The sequence below is a fragment of the Molothrus aeneus genome, assembly GCF_037042795.1.
Source record: "Molothrus aeneus isolate 106 chromosome Z unlocalized genomic scaffold, BPBGC_Maene_1.0 scaffold_55, whole genome shotgun sequence".
NCBI classification, from domain to species: domain Eukaryota; kingdom Metazoa; phylum Chordata; class Aves; order Passeriformes; family Icteridae; genus Molothrus; species Molothrus aeneus.
Window position 1 is genome coordinate 233,425 of NW_027098762.1, and position 21,848 is coordinate 255,272.

At 42.7% G+C, this 21,848-nt stretch overlaps 1 protein-coding gene across 1 annotated transcript; it reads right to left on the bottom strand.

Moving 5' to 3' along the window:
- Window positions 1-860: 860 nt before the first annotated feature.
- Window positions 861-18,433, bottom strand: MALT1 (MALT1 paracaspase). The gene is made up of 18 exons (XM_066569914.1): window positions 18,282-18,433; window positions 17,348-17,514; window positions 16,315-16,436; window positions 15,780-15,930; window positions 15,479-15,657; window positions 15,137-15,233; window positions 14,475-14,507; window positions 13,390-13,416; window positions 12,299-12,331; window positions 11,239-11,442; window positions 10,266-10,295; window positions 8,026-8,203; window positions 6,800-6,874; window positions 6,285-6,412; window positions 4,589-4,738; window positions 3,720-3,877; window positions 3,418-3,543; window positions 861-2,676 (listed from the first exon to the last, which is right to left on the bottom strand). The coding sequence occupies exons 1-18, from the start codon at window positions 18,431-18,433 to the stop codon at window positions 2,212-2,214; spliced, it is 2,475 nt and encodes an 824-aa protein (XP_066426011.1). The 3' UTR covers window positions 861-2,211.
- Between the last annotated feature and the right edge of the window lie 3,415 nt (window positions 18,434-21,848).

The window sequence follows — 21,848 nt, forward strand, 5'->3', positions numbered from 1 at the left end:
AGAGTATTTAATTCTAAACACTAATAATTAAAACAGTTAGAGCACTTCCTAAAGACAGTGCTGCAGTGAGAAAATGCCTTTCCATCACTATTCTCTTTTTAACGAGGGTTCAGACAGATAAAGTTTTCCTCTACACACTCTACTGCCACAGGCAGACTTTTGTCATACAATTTGGACAAGTCTGAGTGATTTAGGTCACTTAGAGAACTCTGTTAAAGGTATTGGCAAAAGCAGGTTTAATGTAAATGTGCAAAAGGGTGATGAGGTTGAATGGCAGGGCTCACTCTGGTAACTGCTACATGGATGATGCACACAGAGGAAAATCTGTCTAGAATCAATGTAGAATGATTTACACAGGCATCATGAATGCCAAAGGCTAAGAGAGGCCCTGCTGCTGAGTCACAGGGTTCAGAGCTGGGCAGGGGTTTACGCCTGAAGAATTTGGCACCACCTAACTGCTGACTATTTAACATTTGTGAAATGATTCCATTCCTATAAGTGCAGCAGGAATTTAATTCTAGATCTAAGATGGCAATATCCATACTATACTGCCCAGAGAGGATTTAAATCAATTCACGCACACACACAAGTACATACATGCATATACAAATATGTCCAAGGATACTTATTAAAGATCAAACGCCTTTGCACCTCTCAAGAGGCAAGGGTTGAGCTTCGAGGAGCAAGGCTATCAGCCGAGGCCCAGATCTATATCTTGAGCTGAAGCTCATGATTCAGATTTCCCCTTCTTTTCTGGAAAGGAAATTCTTTCCTTACATGTTTTGTTTCAATAAAGTTTTGGGCTTTTTCAGCCTGGAAGGCCGTAGAAGAATGTAGCAATTACATATGCACATAGTACATAATTTTATGGACAACAATTTATTACACAGTAAGAAAAATAATAAGCTTTTATACAAACTAGGAAAGTGACAAAGTATTAACTAAGTAGTACACCCCTCGACCATGTCTCAAGCTATAATCTGATTTAGAAGTCAACTGCATAGAATAGTTAATGCAGGCAGATCTCATTCATTAATAGGTATGATGCTACTTAACACCCTGCAGAAGGAAAACAGAAATTCAAGCTCATGTACAGATTACTTCAAGCATGGCTGTCATCCTGGAAATAACTATATCCATGTACCTATATTGACCTTTCAGGACAGAGCAACCTGAAGATCACCAGATTTAGTTAAAGAAGCATTAACATTCCCATCTCAAAAGTTTTATGGCCACACCAGGACATTGCCAGACCACCAGATCACAGCACTCTCCACTGCAGATTGAAACTGGCCTGTCTGCCTCCATAACATTCACTTATCTTGTTTTTATGATGAGGATCTTAATTAAAGCAATTCTTCCTCTCAATATTACCGGTACAGGAAAGGCTACTACCCCTGTCAGAAAACTCCCTTTGATTTTAGTTTCCTTACACCCCAATATTTTTTGCATTTTCAAAGCATCAAGACTTTTAATGACCTAATAAACATCACTTTTCTTGAGATTCTTGTTTTAGCCCTCAGCATGTCTGTGAGACTGACCATACAATACCTTGCTTGCTGAGCAGGCACTTGCCCTCATCTTTCCAGTTAGTGTTCTTCCAGAACATGAAGAATCAGGTATCAGATCAGCAAAAATCTTAAGAGTGTTATGTAAAAGAAAAAAAAAAATCAAAATAGAAACAATCCACCACAGTATGATTCTGTGACTTTGCTCCCTCTGATAATCTGTGGTTCTCTTAAAAACAAAAGTGATGTCAATTTGCTGGCTCTTCAGGTTTTGGGTTCCTTGTACAGATCTTAGCCCTCTCAGATGCTGCCAGACACTGGACATGTGGCAGTCAGAGAGGAGAATGCAGTCAGAGCTGCTTTCTGGCTACATCCCAGGCACTGGAACATCAGTGACCAATCCTAATGCACGATGGCCAAAGAACAGCATAGGAAACTTGGAGCAGTTCAGACTTTTCTCTGTACCAAACAACAAATAGTAGGTGAAAAAAAATTAGAAAGAATGCATTTTTCGTTCCTAAATCTATTGGTCCAGTTTTGTCTCTTAAGGTATGAAAAATTTTCATCACCACCTCATTCCCAGCACCTACTCTAGACTCTCCAGGGCCTTGTCCAGAAGTCTCCAAACTCCACAAGATGGAGAGGCAGTGTGGAAGCCCCTCTGTTCAAGGATACCACTCTGGTCTATCCAAACATATCCCAGCTATTGCTGTTCAGAGAAGCTCAGGCTGTCAGAGAGCAAGAATTCCAGTTCAACAGTATCATCAGTGGTCTCTACTGGTACATTCTGCTTTTCCACAGTGGGTGAGTAATGCTGTACTTCGTGTCTTGGAGCCAACATCCTGGCAGTTCTATTGCAGGAACATGCCTCTGGTTGTGTGATGCTGTTTGAGCAAGCACAGTTTGGATGGTAAACACCTGGAGAGGAAGTGGGTTGGCAATGACTAGGGATGTAGTATTCAGCTGCCTCTGGACTCAATTCTACTGGATTATGAAAAGGATAACCAGGCATGCAACATGTCTGGAGGCAGTTCTGGGTTTTGAATCCAGGGTGAAGCCCTAATTTAGCAATAAGGGGCTTCCCAACATTAATCTTCTTTCTTTCATCCATTGTATCTTCTATTCCTGAATACTCATAGTGCAAGCAAACAGTGAAGATTAAATGTTCCTGTAAAAGCAGAAAGAAGGGGAGAGAAAAAGTTATACTTCCTCTGCAAATAAACACTACAGGAAACCCTTGGAGAGGCTCCAGTCTCCTGGAGAAGCAGAGTGACCTCTTTACGAGCTAGAGACACACAATGGGCAGGCCTTGTTTCCTGAGGTCCTCTTTTGGTCACTGCTTGTTCACTGAACAGTCTGTATTTCCAGAAGCACTTGTGTTACCTCAACTGCCAAAAGCACTGAAGAAGAGATGCCAGGCTGTGTCTGGCACAGATGTTCATGACACAAAGATACAGAGACACTTAGCAGTGCCCCGGTCTGCTGAAGAGAACCTTCCAGAAACTGTGTGCCCAGGAGCACAGGCTGATGATACACAACACTTTCATCTCCTACTAATGACTTTGTAAGAGGCAGCTCTGCTTCAGGACATGTTCCCCCTAAAAAGCATAGGAGCACCCTCAGAGCATGCAATAGGTGATCTGCACAAAAATAACCATCTTGGCCAAGTTCAGCATGGGCCTGGAAAATACAAAGGGCCTTGCACACCAGTTTCAGGATTGCATATGCATCAATTCCCTGCCTTTTACTTTTCAGCCAAAATTAAAGTCACTGAACTGTGTTATTATCCATTCTTTCCCTCCAAAGAACTTACTACACTAACAATACACAGCTCCCTCAACAGAACTGCAAAGCAACATAAATAGTGTCAATTATCTGGGCAAATTCGTAATGAACAGTATATACTAACCCTTAGTTTTTGCAGTGAACTCAGCCTAGTGTAGAGGCAGTGTTTGGGAAGGTCCTTTGATACTAAATAGCTCCCAGTTTCCTCAGGAGTTCCTTTATTGGCCTCTTTAGGATCTACATCCAAGTCCTATTGCAAGAAAAAAAAAAAAAACCAAACAAAAACTTAATTGATGATATAGAATTTGTAGTTCATAAAATAGTATTTCTTTCAGTTTGAGAAGTTAGAGCATTTTAGACCCATTTTATTATACAAGATGCAACTTCAGTGAGCAAGACCATGAGACAGCAGCAGGAAGCACTTACGAGTGGGAAGTCTGTGATGTGGGCTCTGCAAGCTGTGATTTCAGGGGGCTTCTTAACTATCTGTGTATAGATTATCATGACATTGGAGAACTCGGCTGCAAACCCCAACTGAATCTGAACACCACACTGGAATTCAAGGGACATACTTTCTGGAAGCTCTGCCAAGAAATAACACATTGTTACAGTCTATATATAAATTAAGCATATGCATTTTTCTTTTTCAATCATTCAACAAACAAGAATTAAGTGCTTGGGATCAAATAAACATCTGCATCTCTGAGAGAGCCTTCCTATATGACAAGTGGTCTTAGAAATGCCATCCCTGACCCTCTGCCCCAACTGTCAAAGAAATTTGAAGATGTACTCCAACAGGTTTAGGTGAAAAAGGTAAAAACAGGTCTTAAACCCCACTGGCCTTCTTAAAAGGCTAGGAAGCCTGGAACTCATCTCAGTCTTATTTTAGCTTTCTTAGTTGTCTGCATTGAAAACTTCTTTTCATCATGCACATTTACTATACAGTTCACCTGGCTATTTCAGGTGATGACTTTAGAAGGAGATCAGTGACATCTTACAAATGTCACTGCTAGACAAGCAGTTCTGGGAGACTGTCCCAGAAGACAGACAACCCATAAGTCTCCCCTCCAGGGTCTGAGAGGTCTTAAATATACTGAATATACATGAATTCTACATGTCACCTTGGTTCATTACTATCTCATGTAGGGGTAAACCCCAACCCAAAACCTTCCAACTGAACATAGTAATGAAAATGTAGCTATAGCCTTGAATTTCTTCCATTTCCACTCAGTAGTGCATGCCCTCCCTCCTCCCATCATGGCAGCAGGATCATCTGAAAGCAGACTGTACTGTACCATGAGCCTTGGCCCACTGCAGGTTCCGTGCCAGGCACTCTGCAGAAGATGTGCTTTGCTGAACAGGATCAGTTAATGCCCTTTTCTCTGACAAGCTGCTGCGGATCTCCAGGGCTTGCTTGCCTTTGGTAAGGGGACACTTGCCCATATCTAAAAACAAGACACAGAGAGGTTCTTTCAAGATCAATGCTGCTGCAATTCCAACTGAATTAAGTACCTTCCTGCAATGCGTGGTTACTGTGGTTATGGCAGAGCCAGCACATCCATCAAGAGCTGCAGTTTTACAGGCACTCCTTGCTCAGCTCTTCCTTCCTGAAGGCCAAAGCAGCTCTGCAGAGCCCCGAGGGGCTGCATGCAGCCTGGCCAACATTGTCCCCTGTTCCTCAGAGCCAGTCCAAGCAGCATCACAGCTCTGACTGCGTAAGGTCCTAATTAGAGTGGCTAATTTCAAGAATGTGAGTAATGCCATTAGAGGAGATTATTGTAAAGAACTGGGGGCAAGGGGAATATTTTAGGTTTAGGTACAAGGGTCCAATATTGATTATTTAACAGCATCACTAATGACCTATGTGTCAGGAGAGAGAACAAAACTTGAAAAGTTTGCAGATGATTAAAAACTGAGAGGAGTGGCTGATCCCCCACAAGACTGTACTGCTCTTGGAGGGTCCTGGACAGGCTGTGGAATTGAGCAGAGAGGAATGTCATCAAGTCCAGTAACAGGGAACACCAAGTTCTGCTCCCAAGCAGGAGTAATCCCTTGCAGAGGCCCACGAAGGGCCCTGACTCACTGGGACACAGATCTGCAGGGAAGGACCTCTGCAAGGAAGGACCTGCTTGGGGACCTAGTGGCCACCAAGCTGACCATGAGCCAGCACTGCACTCTTGTGGCACAGGCACAGCAAGAACCACGGAGCCAGCAGGCTACAGCCTTTTCCATGAAACACTTAATGGGAACATTCCTCTGGCACTGTCTGCACAGAACCTGCGTACTCCCTGACCCCCAACACCTGGGCATACTCCCAGTGTTTGTCACGCTGCCTGACAAGTCAATCTTTCCCTGCACTCTTGAACAGAACACAAAGCTCTGTGACCTGCAGCTGTCCCAGGCTGCTGAACCCAGGGCAGAGCTGGGCTGATGCACCTGCACACACCAGTCTGACACTGTTCTGTGCTTGGAGCAGGTGTCTGCACAGAAGCAGCATGCTTTCCCTTCACACTTTTCACTTCAGTGCTTCTCCCATCAAAAATACAATCACTGAGCCAGGCAAATTAACACAGTGCACTGCTCTTTTTACTGCACTTAGAGAACAAATCATTATCATTGCTATAGCACCCTGAGGCAAGTAGGATTATGTTAATTGTTTAAATGAACATGCAAACAACTGGAATACCACAAGCAGCTGGCACCACATGACAGAAGAGCAGTTTTGTGGATGGACAATTCAAAGCTCCATGCAGAAAGATACTCAGAACAAATAAGGTTCACTGAAGAGGAAAGTATAAAAGTGAACACTATTAAAGAAGCTGAGCATCAGGAATGTTGTTCATATGCTGCCCAGTAGCACCTGCTAGCTGAACAAAGCACAAGAAGAAAGATTTAATTCGTGTAACACATTCACCATGAGAGGAAAGACACGGAAACAAAGTTGTTTTCAGTAATGCAGACTGACTGTTAGTGCAGTGAGCTGGAGTTCACCTTCTGCAACCTCATCAAGCAGAACAGTGACCTTCTTGTCTTCTAACAAACGGTCCTTCAGGAACTTCATGAAGATTCCATTGGCCAGCCCCAGCTGCTGAATTTCATAAGCTTCTGCTCCTTGGCACCTGTGAGATCATCAGCATCAGTCAAGGAAAAAAACACTGAAAAACCTGCAGGATTAAGAGTAAAATTATACTGGAAATGGGGAAAGAAACCTTACAATTTGAAAACCAAGTTGTGTCCAAGGCCAACCTGCTCTTTGTGCCCCCTTGCAAGCAGCTGATGGAAGTTTCTCTTAAAAATGACGTCACAGACTAGACCTGTTCATCAAACTGCTCATATGAGGAGCTTAAATTTCTTATTGATGATTTTAGTTAAGCTCCTGACTACTTCTATTCAGCAGTTTTTGCACTTGAAAAGTGACCAAGGTTACTGGCCCACAGCAGAATTCTGAAAAAGATCAGCTATACAATCTCAGTCATTTCCGTGGCACAGAAGAGTAACTTCCTTACGTTGCATATCCAAAAACAATGTTGGCCGTAACCTTCAAAGCATCCAAGATAAGAATCGTGTCATCGTATTCATTTCTGTAATAAATGGAAACACAAGAAAGTAAAATAGTAATTTGAGAACTCGTAATGGTAACAAAATCAAAACACAAAACAGAGAGTTCAGAACCAGTAATTTGTTTCACTCCTCCAAGTCTGTAATGGATCCTGACTGCTCAAATACAAAAGTCAGCACCATCAACACTCTGCCTGAGGGCAGTGTAAAGACAGAGGCACCAGGCATTACCCAGAGAAGGGCAGGCTGTAGTAACCAGTAGAGTTTGGCTGCAGTCTCTGCAAAACACAATTCTGATATCCACCCATTTTAGGTTATTTCAAAAATGGCATGTTTTTTAAAACTTTTCCCCACCAAACATGGCGCTGTTAGTACAAGGCTTATGTAGATGGATTTTCTATTTGGACAGCAGATTGTGAAGCTGAATTGGGTCATGGGCATTTCATTAGCAAAGAAGTCTGGAGGCTCCACAGATACTGAAGTGCCAGCAACTTTCTGTTATGAGACATTCCTCAGAGACCAATTGCCAGAAGTGCTGACTGAAGAGCTGATTTCAAGTGCAAGTTCAATTGATCATAGTAGTTTCTCAACATGGAAAGAACACAGTACTTTGTGTAGAAAAATCCCATAAATCAGTTGTTTTTTAACCTCTAAATAAAGATACAACATCCTCAGTATAGAAGCAAAATCCATGGCTCTCAGGAATTCTAAAACAAGCACTTCACTTGAGACCTTCTGCTAAGTTAACATGCCTTTGATCGCAGGGCTTTCCTTCCTCCCTGTAATGAAGAAGATGGATAATGATCCCAGGGCAAAGGGTCCTGTTTCTTCTTTAAGATGCCAAATTTTACTTTTATCTGATCAGTCTGTTTTTAATGTCTAAAAAACAGCAGAAGAAATAAATGTCATTGAAATCAGGAGGCAGGTATGTACCCATGGGGACAAAGTCTAACCACCAGGTTCACATCTCTATCCAAGGCCATGGGCAGAAGTCTCTGGGTGAATCCTACTGATGCTAAAAGCACTCACGTGCAGGCTGTGAATCCTCAGAACCATGGACTTTGCAGTACCGTGAATTTTCAGCCTAAAGACTTCTCATGTGCAGGAGGCCCAGCTTTCTGTGAGGAGCCCAGAGAGCTGAGGGCAGCTCAGCTCCTGGGGGTGCAGGAGGTACCTTTTGCGACACATGTCCAGCAGGAAGACGTTGAGGCCTGTCCGCTTCTCCTGCATCAGCCGCAGGATGTTCTGCACGCACAGGCAGTTTGCTGAGCAGTAGGGGTTTGGGGCATCAACAGGAACCATGAAACTGTTCCCATAGTTTTCATAGCCATGGCCAGCATAGTATAACAAACCTGAATTCAAAAGAGGTGCGACAGTGAGCAGGGCATCAGAGACTTCTGTCCATTTCAAAATGGGTCAAAACCATCATGCACAGCGCTGACTGCGGGCCAGGCAGATCACTGAAGCCACTCCAAGCCACAATTACATCAACTCCACAATACACCAACACAATATATTAAAAGAAGCACAAAAATCACACATGCAAGAGAATCAGTTAGACATCTGCATAAACACACCAAGTTAAATACTCTTAAAATGCTCTAATAGCTATGACCTCTAACAGAGGTAGCCTGTTACGTGTAATTCACAGACAGGAACAAGGAAATGTGCCAACCATAAAACATCTTCTCCACATGAACAATTACAAAGCTCTGAGCAGCACTAAGTCTGCAGCTTATAGACAGAAAAAAAAAATAATGCTGAAGAGTTTGGTAGGACTCCAGAGCACATCCTCATTACCAACTACCAACAGCTCATGTTCAGTTGATTGCAGCTATATCTTCTAGTCACAGACTCATGACTCTTCTGGGTCTACTAAACAAACTCTTCACATGCTTATCTACCCAGAAATTATTATCCTGCCATCATGTCCCTCATGTGTCACTGCACAACAGTCTACAACATTTTAAGATTTAGAATCTTCAATAAAACAAGAAAGTTTTTCTCAACCCTGAGAAAGGGAACTGCAAGCTAGGACTTAGACATTCCTTATATGAATAAAAATGTCCAATATTAAAGTCATTTAAATTTGCATGAAGATTAGATCATCTTAGAATCAATAATCTCTACTGCCATAAAATGCAGTTACCAGAGGCTTGTATGATTTAATTGAATTTTCCTATTGCCTATTCCCAGTGCTGGTTTTCCTTAATGATGCTAATTCCACCTTCTAAAAAGAATTTTTATTTACCTAGTCAAAGCAGTCTGTGGGTCAGATCTGCAATTAGAATATAGTGCTCAGCTGAATAAAAGTCAACAGAAATCTGACAATTTATGCTGGCTGGAGATACCATATTCTTATGTTGTTATTCTTACTAACATTTGCTGAAAAATTTAAGTCACTACAACACTGGCAGCAGATTCAGATAAAACCCAAAATAAGCCTCATCCTAACATACTAGCTCATGGAGGTGGGCATGCTAGATGTTTTCACCTTTTCAGTACACGTAGCTACAAGAAATGAAAATATGAGGGCTACCTGAGCCTGGCGAGCTGCAAGAGACCTAAAAATGGTATAAAGTGCAACTGCATAACCTTGTGTCTAGGCCTTAGGCTAAAAAGAAAGTCTTCATGTGATTTCCAGAGCTCAGATCTGGACTTAATCAGGGTTATATTTAAGATTCTATGTATCTGGGCATATATTCTGTAAGTAATTGGACTGACTGACCACATTCCTTTTCTATCCTTGGCAGATGACTGTGCTATGTGCCAAGTACCTGCAACAGTTAATACGTTGAGCTCAAGATCAGAAATAAATCTGCACATACCTGGGGTAAGTGGAGTAAACATATTTGGAGGGCCTCAACAGAGACACACACAACAATTTTAAGTAGGCTCAAGTTCCTCAGAGACGTCAGCATTTAACTGATATCTGCCTCCCTCCCTCCCTCCCTCAGTCCCTCTCATTTAAAAAGAAAGCAGCCTAAATATTTTTAGCCTTTCAAACACATGGGTCTGTGCTTTTACCCTGTGTGGAATACAATGTTAATTGCAACCTACATTTAGAACAGCACAGACTAAGACAGCAGAGGAGACAGTCATCATCACTTTGTTTACTACTCCTGCTCTTAAGGACCAGCATCTGAAATGCCACTTTCCTGGCAGTAAGCCAGAATTACACAACCTAGTAAGCATCAGGTTTATATGTAGCAGGGACTAAACAGCAGTAGTCATTATGCCTCTTCTATTTGAAGCTATGCCCACTAGAAAAGGCAATAAATCGTTACCTATTTGTGCACTGACAGCATCTTTTATAGGCTTTAAGCCATTCATAGCCACTATGCAGAAAGAACAAAGTAATCCTTTAAACAGAAGTAGTTATTGCCAAACACCACCAAAAACTGTTCTGCTTACCTTTTGTATCAACTGGCTGGAAAAGTACAACTGCAAAAATATGCCATGTAAGAGCTTTCATATGGTGCTGCTGAGAAATTAATTAAAGCCTTTCAGTACTTTATTTGCTACATTCATGTCCACAATTAGGGAGAAAAATTGAGAAGGTGCAAAAATCTCAAAGCTCACCCAAATAGATAAGCCCATCTATTTCCCAGGGAATAATAAAAGCAAACTGCTCTCAAAAGCCTCATGTTCCTGCCAGACTGAGGCTTCGTGTCAGGCAGGTTTTGGCTCAGATATAAATGCCCAAATGTCAGAGCAGGCAGTTCTGCACAGAGAGAGCATCAGGTAACACATCCGTAAAAAAAATCATGCTAAGAAATAAGCTGACCTTGTGTTCCAAAAAGGGATCAAATAATGTTTTCTCAAAAGGATTTTTACTACAGGAATTCTGCAATCCAATAAATAGGGACCTGGGAAAACATTCTGCTCTCTGTCCTAAATATTTTCAGGAGTTTTCTATACAATCTTAGACAATACAATCTTAGAAAAAAGACAAAATAATGTCAGTCAGCAGAAAACGTAAGAACTTTTCTTACACTCCAAACCAGATCACTCTTGGCTTTTTCCATGCAAGGCTTTTGCTCCATACATCAATTCCATCATGCTCTCCCCTCACTTCTGTCTTGTGTTTTGTGCCCCAAAATCAAATCTAAGCAAGCAAGTACTATCAAACAAAATAAAAGCCTGCACTGCAGTTTTAGGTGTGGTTAAAGAATGAAGCTCAAACATCTGATCTGGTCTAAAAGTAAAGGAACAATAGCATTTTAACCAAAGTCAGGATATGCTGGTGGGTGCCTTTAACTTATTCTTCCGGTTCTACATACATCGTATTTACCCTGAAGGTTGTTTAGCCGAGGCAAATACCAGATGTTTGCTACTCGATACATACAAAATGGACCTACTTCAGAAGGGATTTACGTGTCCTTACCATAAACTCCTTCGTCCAGGAGAAGTAAAAATTCATCCACTGCATTTCGCATCTCAGACTCGGTAAGATCCAGCAGAGATACAACTTTGAAATCCAGCTGCCTTAGCAAACTGGTCAATTCATAGACATCTACCATTGGAGCCTTGAGCTGGGGATGATTCCAGTAGCTCATGTTTCCTATTAAGAGAGCCACCTTGTCTGTGGCTGCCAAGACACACAGAGAAAAAAAACACCAGGTCACATTTATATATTCCATGGATTCAACGCCTTTAAATTTAAGGTTTTCCAAAGTGGAAAGGGTATCAATCTCACTTCAGGCACAATATTTTCTCTGATTTTACAAGTCATCCCACATCAACAACACAGCTCAACTGTCTTTTCAGCCTGAAGGAAAAAACTCACCTGCGTGAGAGGGGAAGACTTACATTCCCCCTCCCACTAATGAACCTGAATGAGCCATAAAATTCTGACAGAGGCCAGCAGCCTTTCCATCTGGTTAAGTATCAACAGGACAACATGCCTGACCACTCAAGTCTACAGTTCAAATTTAAGAATGTGATTTAAAAACCCAGCAACTATTCTTCATGTGATATGCGCTATCCATCTCTTTATGAGCTTCAGCTCAGGATCAAAGCATCCACAGGACAGAACGGGGAGAGCTGCAAGGACAGCATTTCCTTAGCAGACAGGATAGCAGTGCTTCCTATCACATCATCCCAATAGCACTGGCTCCAAGGGTTCAAGGGAATGCAGGAACACACTGGCTAAGGCAGTGGCTAAGGAATCTGAAGCAGTAAACTGAAACAGCCCCTATGAGAAGCTGCAAACACTTCACAGGGTCACTAAAAACACGGGTGCCCTTGGCACAGTTTACTCCTGAAAGGGCAAACAAGCATTCTAAAAGGACTACACAAATATCCACAGATCTCCCTCCCTGGAGCTCTCTATTTGCCCCATGGGTCTTGCACTGGCAGTGTCAGTAGCAGCAATACTCAGGAGCAGCAAAATCTGCATCCTACATGTCAAATGCAGACAGTCATTTCAGTACAAAACTACTTACCCACAGGTCTGCGACTTGATTCTTCTTGTGGGTCTGTTTGAAATAGAAGAAAAGAGCAGCGAGTCAGTGACTACAGAAAATGAACTGCATCTTCCCCACAGCCACAGTCTAGTAGCACTGCTTTCTCTAACACTTTGCTAGTTTAATGCAAGAAAAAGTCCACTTTGTTTTTGGTGGGGTTTGGGGGTGTTTTGTTGGTATTGTTGTTTTTGTTTAGATGATTTCCTTTACCCTCTTCCAGCAAACAATCCTGACAGGATGTGAATAGCTAATTCTATAGATTAAGAAAGAATAGATGCTGAATCTCACAAACTGCACACTGGCATTTTCAGTGACATCTGACCAGGTCATCCTCTCCAAACAAAATGCAACATGCAAGGTGGAAGACGCTTTGCAGGGATTCCCATCTGAATGGGAAAATTATTTTATTCTGTACTTCACAGAGGGGTGGCAAAGCCAGTGCTGTCCCAAAAGAAACAGTAAGCAGTGTGCCAAAGTGGCTCACCTGGATAACATGACAGAGAAGCCCTTCAGTGGTTGAAACTGAGGCTGGGCAAACAAACATATTTGATATCTAACCCAGGAAACTATCTTTGGGAGTTGAGGTTTTGGGAAAACTGTATCAGGAGTAATCCCCTCTGGAGCTACACTTCTACACTAACCACCTAACAGGCTTCAAATCACATTGGCTGACTCCAACATGACTGGAAGAAATATGCCACTCAACATGAGCGATAGCCAGACACCTCAGATCTTTTTCATTTTAATTATCTGAGAAAGCAGCAATGTGCTAAAACTGAGTGTCCTAAGAAACCCCAGATAATAAAGATAATTCCCTTTGTATCCGTGTATGTATATGTGCAGCCTTGGGCTATTTTACAAACAGCACCCCTATGATTCTCTATATGCTTCAAGTTCAATCTCTTGGAACTAGAAAGCTGTGCTGCTCTTAAGGTGATACCAGCTCCTATTCAATTCTCAGTTACAGGTACATCCAAATACTGTAAAGTTCATACTGCAACCCAGCAAGCCTTCAGTGTAACATAAAATGAAGATGCCAAGTTAAAATTTTTTCAAAACTTATCACTTACCTGATTCCTGAAGATCACTTAAATCTTCTGTGAAGGAAAACACCAATAAAATAATAGTTTAAACAAGAAGTAGAAACCCCATTTTATTAGTAAAAACATAAGTGCCATGCCATTATTAAACACAGCTGAACACAGAAAACAAACTACATTTCTAAAATACTTTTGACTTTGCATTTGTGTAAATGAAACCTTTTGTGTTTATTCCACACAAAGAGAAGAGAAAATCCTACAGCAATACATTAAGCTGTGCTAGATAGACACAGCATTGCAGTACAGTAAATGTAAAAACAAAGGGGGGTACAGTTAGGACACCTCAATCCCACAGGCATGCAAGTAGGTTGAGGGGAAAAGGAACAAGGTATCAAAATCATCCCACTGAAGAACAGATGTTTGAAGGGCTGCTGAAAAAGCAACATCCTGAGCAAAAAATCTGATTTTGGGAAGCCATGTGTATTCAGAAAGACTTCAGACACCATCTTCAAACATCCTAAACTACCAGGGGTTTCACCTCTTTATTCTGGACACTGGAAAGCAAGGAAAAGAAAATGAGCATCTCTGAAGCAGCAGTGCTCTCTGGGAGCAGCCTCACACCATTGTACCCAATCCCCTGTGCTGCAGATACTGCAGACTCTGAGATGCTCAGCAGTCCACGGAGGGATGGTACCAACATTTGGGTCACAATACACTTTTCCTCCCTGTTGCAACAATGCAGAGGAGAACAGAAATCATCCTAAGGAAGTTGCTTGAAACACTTCTGCAGACATGGAGCTGGCATTGGAACTAGCCCTAGCCAGCTCTCTAAGATCACCCAGGTTCCTGCCGTATCTCCAGATTTTCTTGCTAGGATGTTGCCTCCTGAGCCCCACCAAAGAAATCTCCAGATCCCTGTTTTTTCTCCTGTGTGATCTAGATCATGGTGTCCAGGCAAAGAAGAGAGAAGCACATGCAGAAGGACTGCTGCATCATCCATCAGTGTTTTAAACCCAGGTTTGCCCAAAAACCCACACATGCCTTTCAGCAACACACTCAACAACCTGTCACTCCCATCACCAATTTTTAAAACTAAAATTAGAGGCTTACATTACCTTCTGTGCACTCCACTGCTACAGCTTTCCTTCCTTGTGTTTTAAGGAGGGGAAAAAATTGGAAGATGAGCTCTCAGTTATGAGAGTTAGCACACAAGGTGGAAGACAAAGGGCACTGTCAAGCTGCTGTGCAATGTGGCTCACTTTACAGCAGTGTAAACTTGCATTGCCCATAACACTGTACAGTAATGATTCCTGAAACTCAGGAGTACTACACTAGGGTATTTCTTAGGTGGTGAGGAAGTCCTCTTCATTTCACTGCAAATACACAGGCACTGAAATTCATTCATTCTACTTGAAATGAACAATCTCACCTCTCCTGATTGCTGAAGGACTCCATGTAACAGAGTTCGTATCCCCAGCAAGGGTTAAAGTGGTTTTTAGTTGTCAAAAAGCATAAAACAGCTAGCAATCTGCTAACAAGCCACATAAGTGCTGGCAGGGCCAAAAAGGGACAGCAATTCTGTGCTGGTTACCATAACACCCCAAAACTCTAAAATGCCATTTGCTGGATGCAAGCACGGGTATTTTAACAAATGGATAAATTAAAAATATAGAAGGCATGTGCTTGTCTTAATACTGAAAGCTTCAAAAATAAATTTTAGTGATGTGGAAGAAATGGACAAAGGAGCTGACCTGTATGAAAGAGAAGAACTCCTTACCTATAATGACTTCTACTTTCTTGCTGTCTTCATCCTCCTGGTCATTGAATACATGACACCAGTATGTTCCTTGATGTCCCACATCCACGTATGTTACCTATGCAAGCATCACACAATCATCCCAACAGACCTCCAAAAAATGCCTGCATCAGGTATTTAAGCCTTGCATCTAAGCCCCACAGGCAAAAAAGAGATAAAAAACTAAAAGCAGCACTTCCAAGTGAGCACTTCATCAGAAGTTACCAAGGTTCTGGAGAAATTATTTTCTTCAAGGGAACTTTCTGTGGTAAGCTCAAAGTGGTTAACATCAGCTCCCAAGTGTGACCCATTGCAGTAACTTACTGTGTAGACATTTTTGCTCCCATTTGCCAAAGGAAATCCATTTCTGAACCATTGGTAATGAGGAATTGGGTTTCCAACAGCTCCACATTCTAGTACCAAAGCATCCCCCACTGTCAAGTTTTGTGGCTGAGGCTGATTACAAATGCACAACTTGTTTTCAGGCAAACCTGTTAAGAGCCCTTAAAAAAGGAAAAGGAAGTAACAAGAAAAGGAAGTGTGAAACAACCTAAGCACAGCAACAGGGACCCAAGTGCCTTGAGGAAGCAGGAAGGCACTTTCAGAAGGTGTTTGTGCCACTCACCATGAGGCGGATCCTGAAGCTCACAAACTTCAAGGCGCGCCCACCGACTGAACGTGAAAGAAGATTCACTGTTCACTCGGCAGATGTAAAAGCCAGAATCCTTTACACTCACTGGACTCAAAACCAGTTCTGGAGAATTACCGTGCGGAACCTGCATCACAGGTGAACCAAAAATCCTTCAATTTCAATTGGTTTCATCTTAACCAGGATCAAGCATTATAATATTTATTTCCAAGTCCTTAACACCATCCTCAACTCCTTCACTTACTCAAAACTTACTGGTAGGCTGAGACAACTGAACTTACAGCTTCCTTTCTGCCCCATTCCACATTCACAGCCCCCAGGAATGAAGTGGTGTGAACACAAGGAATCATGGTTTTGTTTTAGCATGTTTGTAGGATCATCCAGCATTTCTTAAACTTTATGAGTATATACAGCAATCTTCTCTCATTGTGAGTAAGTCTTAAAAAAAGGACAATCCAAAATCATTATATTTTCACTATTTAAAACCACTGTATTCTCTATGAACTCTTACCTCTCTTTCCTGCTTGAACCACTGGTATTGCACAAACGGGTGTCCTGTTGCCCAGCAGCACAACTTGACAACCTGACCAGAGAGCACTGCTTGAGAGTCTGGCTGTACAACGATCTTTACACCTTTAAGACAGAATTTACACATAGGAAAATTATGAAGAAATACAAGTCCTTAATTTATATTTGCATTTAAATTGCCCTTGGAGCACAGAAGACTTCTGCCATTAAATATACTTGAAAACAATTTGTTTGTACTGTTTATACACACAGTTCCAGTTAGTTATATTACTGTAGGACATTCAAAATTGTCTTCCACTACACAAAATCCATGCTCAAATTGATCAGTACTCAACGGAGCTCATAAAAGATTTAAAGTATATCATTCATGTATTTTAAAGGAAATAATATGTCTCATGGTATCACAGATCCCTTTTTGGAAAGATATTCTCAGTTTTAAATGTTTGCTCACTCCCAACAATTTCTTTTAGCTGTTCAAATTAAGGCCCAGCCTGAGGGAATCAAAGCAGTCAGAGTTTAAGTCCAACAGAGCACATTTTCCTGCTATTCCTTATGCACTCTTATGAGCTGAATCTTTGGTTTCAGCTTTATGCCTCTGAGTCCTGCAGAACACAGGGCTGGGGTTTTCTGCAAAGTCAAATTTTCTACTTCAAAGCTTAACTGCCAGGAGAGCAACTCTAACACCACTCCAACATGATGCAGTTATTTTCTCAACCTAAACCATTCCAGATCTTGCTACAGGATGGTCCCAAAACCAAATCCACTGGAGACCAAAGCCCAGTCAGTAAACTGAACGACAGCACCCAGCCAAGTCCAAGTCTTCAACAACACTGCATGAAGGCTTGGCTCACATTTGACCTCAGAATCAGATCAGCCAATAACCTCGGTAATCATCTGGATTCCAACTACCAGAATCCAAGCACTAAATATGTTTTTGGTTACTTTAGAGGGCTACAACCTTGAGTGTTGCCACTCTAAAATCCAGGGCTGCAGTGAAAGCACAGCCCAGAGCTGACCTGAATGGCTGAGACACCGGAGAGCCTCTGTGTGCTCCAGGGCCTGCAGGGACTCCGCCAGCTCCACCACAGTGCAGCCCCGATCCCCCAGCAGCTTCAGGAGACTCCAGCTGGGACTGCCTTCGGGCTCCAGCACCTGGAGGGAGCACTGCTCCAAGTCCAGAGGGCTGTGGAATAATGGGAGAAAGACACGGCACACACCTTCTCAATACCTTTTTCTCAGAAAGGACCTGGGTAAACAATCACTCGTAGATAAATAAAAAGATTTTTAAAAATAGAGATGGGAAATTCCTAGCTAATTTGGACATATTTGCAGCATTTTCTTCAAGTTTCAGGAGTTCAGACGTTATTCAGTGACACCTCCACAGACAGAAACTAGTATTAGTGAGCTGGATAGTAAAAGAGATGCATATACCTCACAATGCTCAGCAAATGTATTAAGAAACCTTCTATTTTTCACTTTTAAAGTGTCAGCAGAAAAAGTAGTACAGCACCTTTTATTTCCATAAGCCTAATTCAGAAGCCGTAGAGAGTGAGTCAGACTCTTGACTTCAAAGTACAGGAAACTGATTTTAAAGTTGTGGTAAACAAGCGACTGCTGGAGCCCAGCCTAACACACCGACTGTGCAGTGTAGGTAACTGTGTCTGAAACTTTATGGATTCAACTTTGGTGTCGTTGTCATCACACACTTTCAATCATAGCCGATTCAATCAACACAAATAAAGAAATAATAACAGCTACCTAAAGAGAATACAAGGTTACATATTTCCACTAAAGAGATTCATCAACGTTTCCTTCCTTAAATCACAGTGCCACGCAAACCTGGGGGCGAGATACCTTCACTATGTGGCGATACCTTCCACTTACCGAGCGGACTTTCAGTGTTTTAGGGGATTAGAGAGATAAACGCGCCCCGCCGCCGCCCGCGCTCACCTCAGCCGCACCGTGCCGCGGCTCCCCGCGCGCTGCGCCAGCTCCCGCCAGCCCTTGCCGGGCGCCGCGCGGTCCAGCAGCTCGCTGAGCCTGCGGAGCAGCGGCCCGGCCAGTCGGCTCAGGGGCAGCGGCCCCGCCGCGCCGCTCTCCATGGCTGCTCGCCGGGGCGGTGCTGCCGCCCGGAAGGAAGCGCCGCGTGGGGAGTGTGGGGAGTGCGGGCAGCGCGGGACGGGGCGGTGAGCGGGCTCCGGCTGAGGGGAGCACGGGCACCGCGCCTGAGGGGGCCCAGCCCTGAGGGGGCACCGCGCCTGAGGGGGCCCAGCCCTGAGGGGGCGTCCCGCCGGACACCGAGAGGGAACAGACGGGGTGCGGTTGTACCTATGTTGAAATGTGAGTGTCGAGTATCCGACTTCAAGGGCGAGACCTCCTGCAGGGTCCCCAGCTGGTACTGAGAAGATCGAACGTGGCTTTAGAGCCGGGCCTGGGGCGTAAACCAGACAAGGCCCACAGGACACTGTGGGCAGGGGTCTGCTTTGAGCAGAAACAGCTTTGTTCAACTGCAACCAGCACGACTATGGACTCTCCTCATTGTTACAACTTTCTCCAGCCTGCTGCCACTGTTGCAGCACGCAGTGTAAGGCACCTTGCATCCTTAGGGAGGGAGAAGAGGGGCTGCTCGGGAAAAGCCTCCCAAGGAGCTATTCCCATGAGTGATGGTCATCACTGCAAATGGACAGATGATCTGAGGTGAATTCTGACCTCTCTGTTGTCATTATAGTACAAAGGTTCTATTATCATTATAATTATAGTACAAAGGTTTTATTATCATTACAAGGGTTGCATATTGCTAGAGTATCATACCTCCTTGATGTTTCTTGTAGGCAGCTCCTCTAAGCACTGACTCATCCTCACAGTAGCCAACTAATTCCCACTCTCACCAATCCACTCTTTTATAACACTCTTCTTATTGGCTACAGGTGTGGCCTGTTGGCATCAGGCCTGCTCCTAATCTTTAGTAATTAACCCAGCTGCAACTCTTTAGGGGATAAGATTACATTCTGTACCACCTTCATTTACCCATACTGTATCCCCCTACACTCTCTGGTATTGCAGCTTGCTCAAAGTGGACTTGAAGTGCCTAAGAAGGTAATTTTACAAACATTTTTAATCAGCATTCAGGTAGCTCAGAGAGGTGGTAGAGGCCCCATCATTAGAGGTGTTCAGGATCAGGTTGGATGGGGCTTGGAGCAACTTGGTGTGGTGGAAGGTGTTTCTGCCCATGTTGGTGTAGGACTGTATGACCCTTAAAGGTCTCTTCCAACCCAAACTGTTCCGATTTGAATGTGGCTGCCTCTCATTTCTTTGGGGGTTATCTTGACTGTTAGGCTCTCAATATCCCTATTGCTATTTCTGGATGAGGGTGGTTGGAAGTGCTGTATTTACTGCTGAAGACCTGTTTCCTATCTGTATAGATAACACTGGGAGCAAGGAGTATTTAGCACAGTAGTATCTTGTAACCAGTTTTAGCTGCATGTCCTTCAAAATGCTTAAGAAAAAGCGTGGCACAAAAGTTGCTTTTCAGCCTCTTTCAGATCCCTTGAGCTTAGGGCAGTTTGTGCAATTCATTCCAGTTTGCCCTGTGTGAGACTTGTCTTCTTGGGTACCAAGAGTGGAAATACTTTCTTACTTCAGGATTTGCTTATTTGCCTTTGAGGGATGAGAATCATTAGGTGAATTTCTGTGTAGAGATTTTGAAAAGTTCACTGTCCACCTTCGATTTCCTCAGCCTGCTTGTTAGTTAGGTAGACACTGTGGATTTTCTCATGCTCAGCAGAACTTTTGTGTGCTTAACTTCCAGCAAGTAAGAAATTCCCAATGTGCCTAGGAGAGCAGTTAGGCACGTGCTTAAAAAAACAAGCCTGTGCTTTGTTATGAAAAGCTAAGGCCAACACTTCCTCTGTCTCAAGGCCATTAGGAAATTCCTATGGACTTCTATGGAAGTAGGATGTGCCCTCTCCTCACTGCCAACTCCCTGCCTGGCAGAGGTTTTCCCAGGAAGGGCCATCTGCTGCATGTAATGAAATCGTCTCTCTTAAAAGTCAAACTGTTCAGTGATCAGACTCCCTATCCTGAGGTCACACTCCAAACACCAGCGAAGCCGTCGCGCTGGCTTGCAGCTCCAAACAACGCGCACAAATTCAGCCTCCTTTGTCTCCAGCAGGGAAGCCCAGCCCAGGACCAGCCTATCCCAGAACATCCACAAAGAGCTCGAGGGTAAGTGAGGGGGTCAGGGTGTTTGGACTTTGAAAATTATTTTTCTGTTTTTCTCCTGTGGGCAAATAGAATGTGAATCATAAAAGTCTAATTTAAGAAGAAGAGCAAGTTAGTTTTATTATCAATGCACTACATGGATATAGTGATTTATACTGCTATTGACCAGGAAATGGGATTTGTTATTTCCTTCTGCTAAAGAAGAGCCATTTTTGTTTATTCTGATAGATTTGGGTCTTTCTAAATGTGTTGCATTTATAGTTCTGCTCACTGTTTCTGAAACTACACTCTGCTACTATTTCCACCAAGTCTCATTAAGACAAAATTGCAAAAATTGTACAAAAGCAAGCTTCCTTCTCTAAAGAGTGTGTAAGTGATACTAGGTATCCTGAAAAACAAATTTATTAATTCTAAATGTTTATTGCATGGTCTAATACTCATTAGATAAAAAGTTCCTCCATTCTTGAGAAAAAGGTCTGGTCACTTGGTAGTAATAGACGATTCCCAGGCTTCATGAATTGCTCAGTCTGACAGGGTCAGATGCTTGACAGATGTTAAAAATAGATTAAGACAGATCAGTGTTAAGAGTTGTGCTGTGATTGCTTATTTTAATTACTCTATATTAAGGTGTTTGTTTGACATGTGCAGAGCCAGTCATTTATTATTCTATTTAGCTGATAAATTATGGCTGAGGTGTTTTTATAGTGTGGGGCTGTTTACAGTGGGTACTGCACTAATCAAAATGTTGTCAAAAAGCCTTGGATATTGGCAGCTGAAGAACTGCAATGTATCACAGAATTTTGGCAAGGGCATATTTTCCAGACATCTGCTTTTTGAGCAGCCACAACTTCACTGATGTTTTTCTTACCTAGACCTTGTTAATCCAACAAATAGTGTGATAACTGGTTTTGATAATACAGCGTTTCTGTAGTTTGCTTTCTGACACTGTGCAGTCTTTGACAAGTATGCTGCTCGAGGTGTACCATTTGATTGTGGTATCTCAAAGGACTGGAAAAGAATAATGTGGTTATTTGTATCTAAGACAGAACTGAACCAGGCAGAACTCCTGTGAGGTGAAGAAACAAGCAGAAAATGCATAATTGTAAATCTGTGCACCCATGGGTTGTCATTACTACCCCATCAAATGTTACACTCTGTAGTAGGCTCAGTGCTGTACAAATCCTTACTATAGCCTTGTGGTGAGTAGAGTTCACAAAGTTACAGAGCATCTGGAATTCTGGTTTCTGTTCTTTCGGAGATTGTAACTTTTACAAGGTAACAGTTTAAGAATGCAAC

Excerpts from the sequence above, each read along its gene's own strand:
- MALT1 (XM_066569914.1), bottom strand. The coding sequence starts at position 18,433 with ATGGAGAGCGGCGCGGCGGGGCCGCTGCCCCTGAGCCGACTGGCCGGG. Across the intron at positions 14,508-15,136 it reads GAAAGTAGAAGTCATTATAG|GAAGGAAAGCTGTAGCAGTG; the intron begins GTAAGGAGTTCT and ends TTAAAACACAAG. Across the intron at positions 6,413-6,799 it reads ATTGTTTTTGGATATGCAAC|GTGCCAAGGAGCAGAAGCTT; the intron begins GTAAGGAAGTTA and ends ATGATCTCACAG.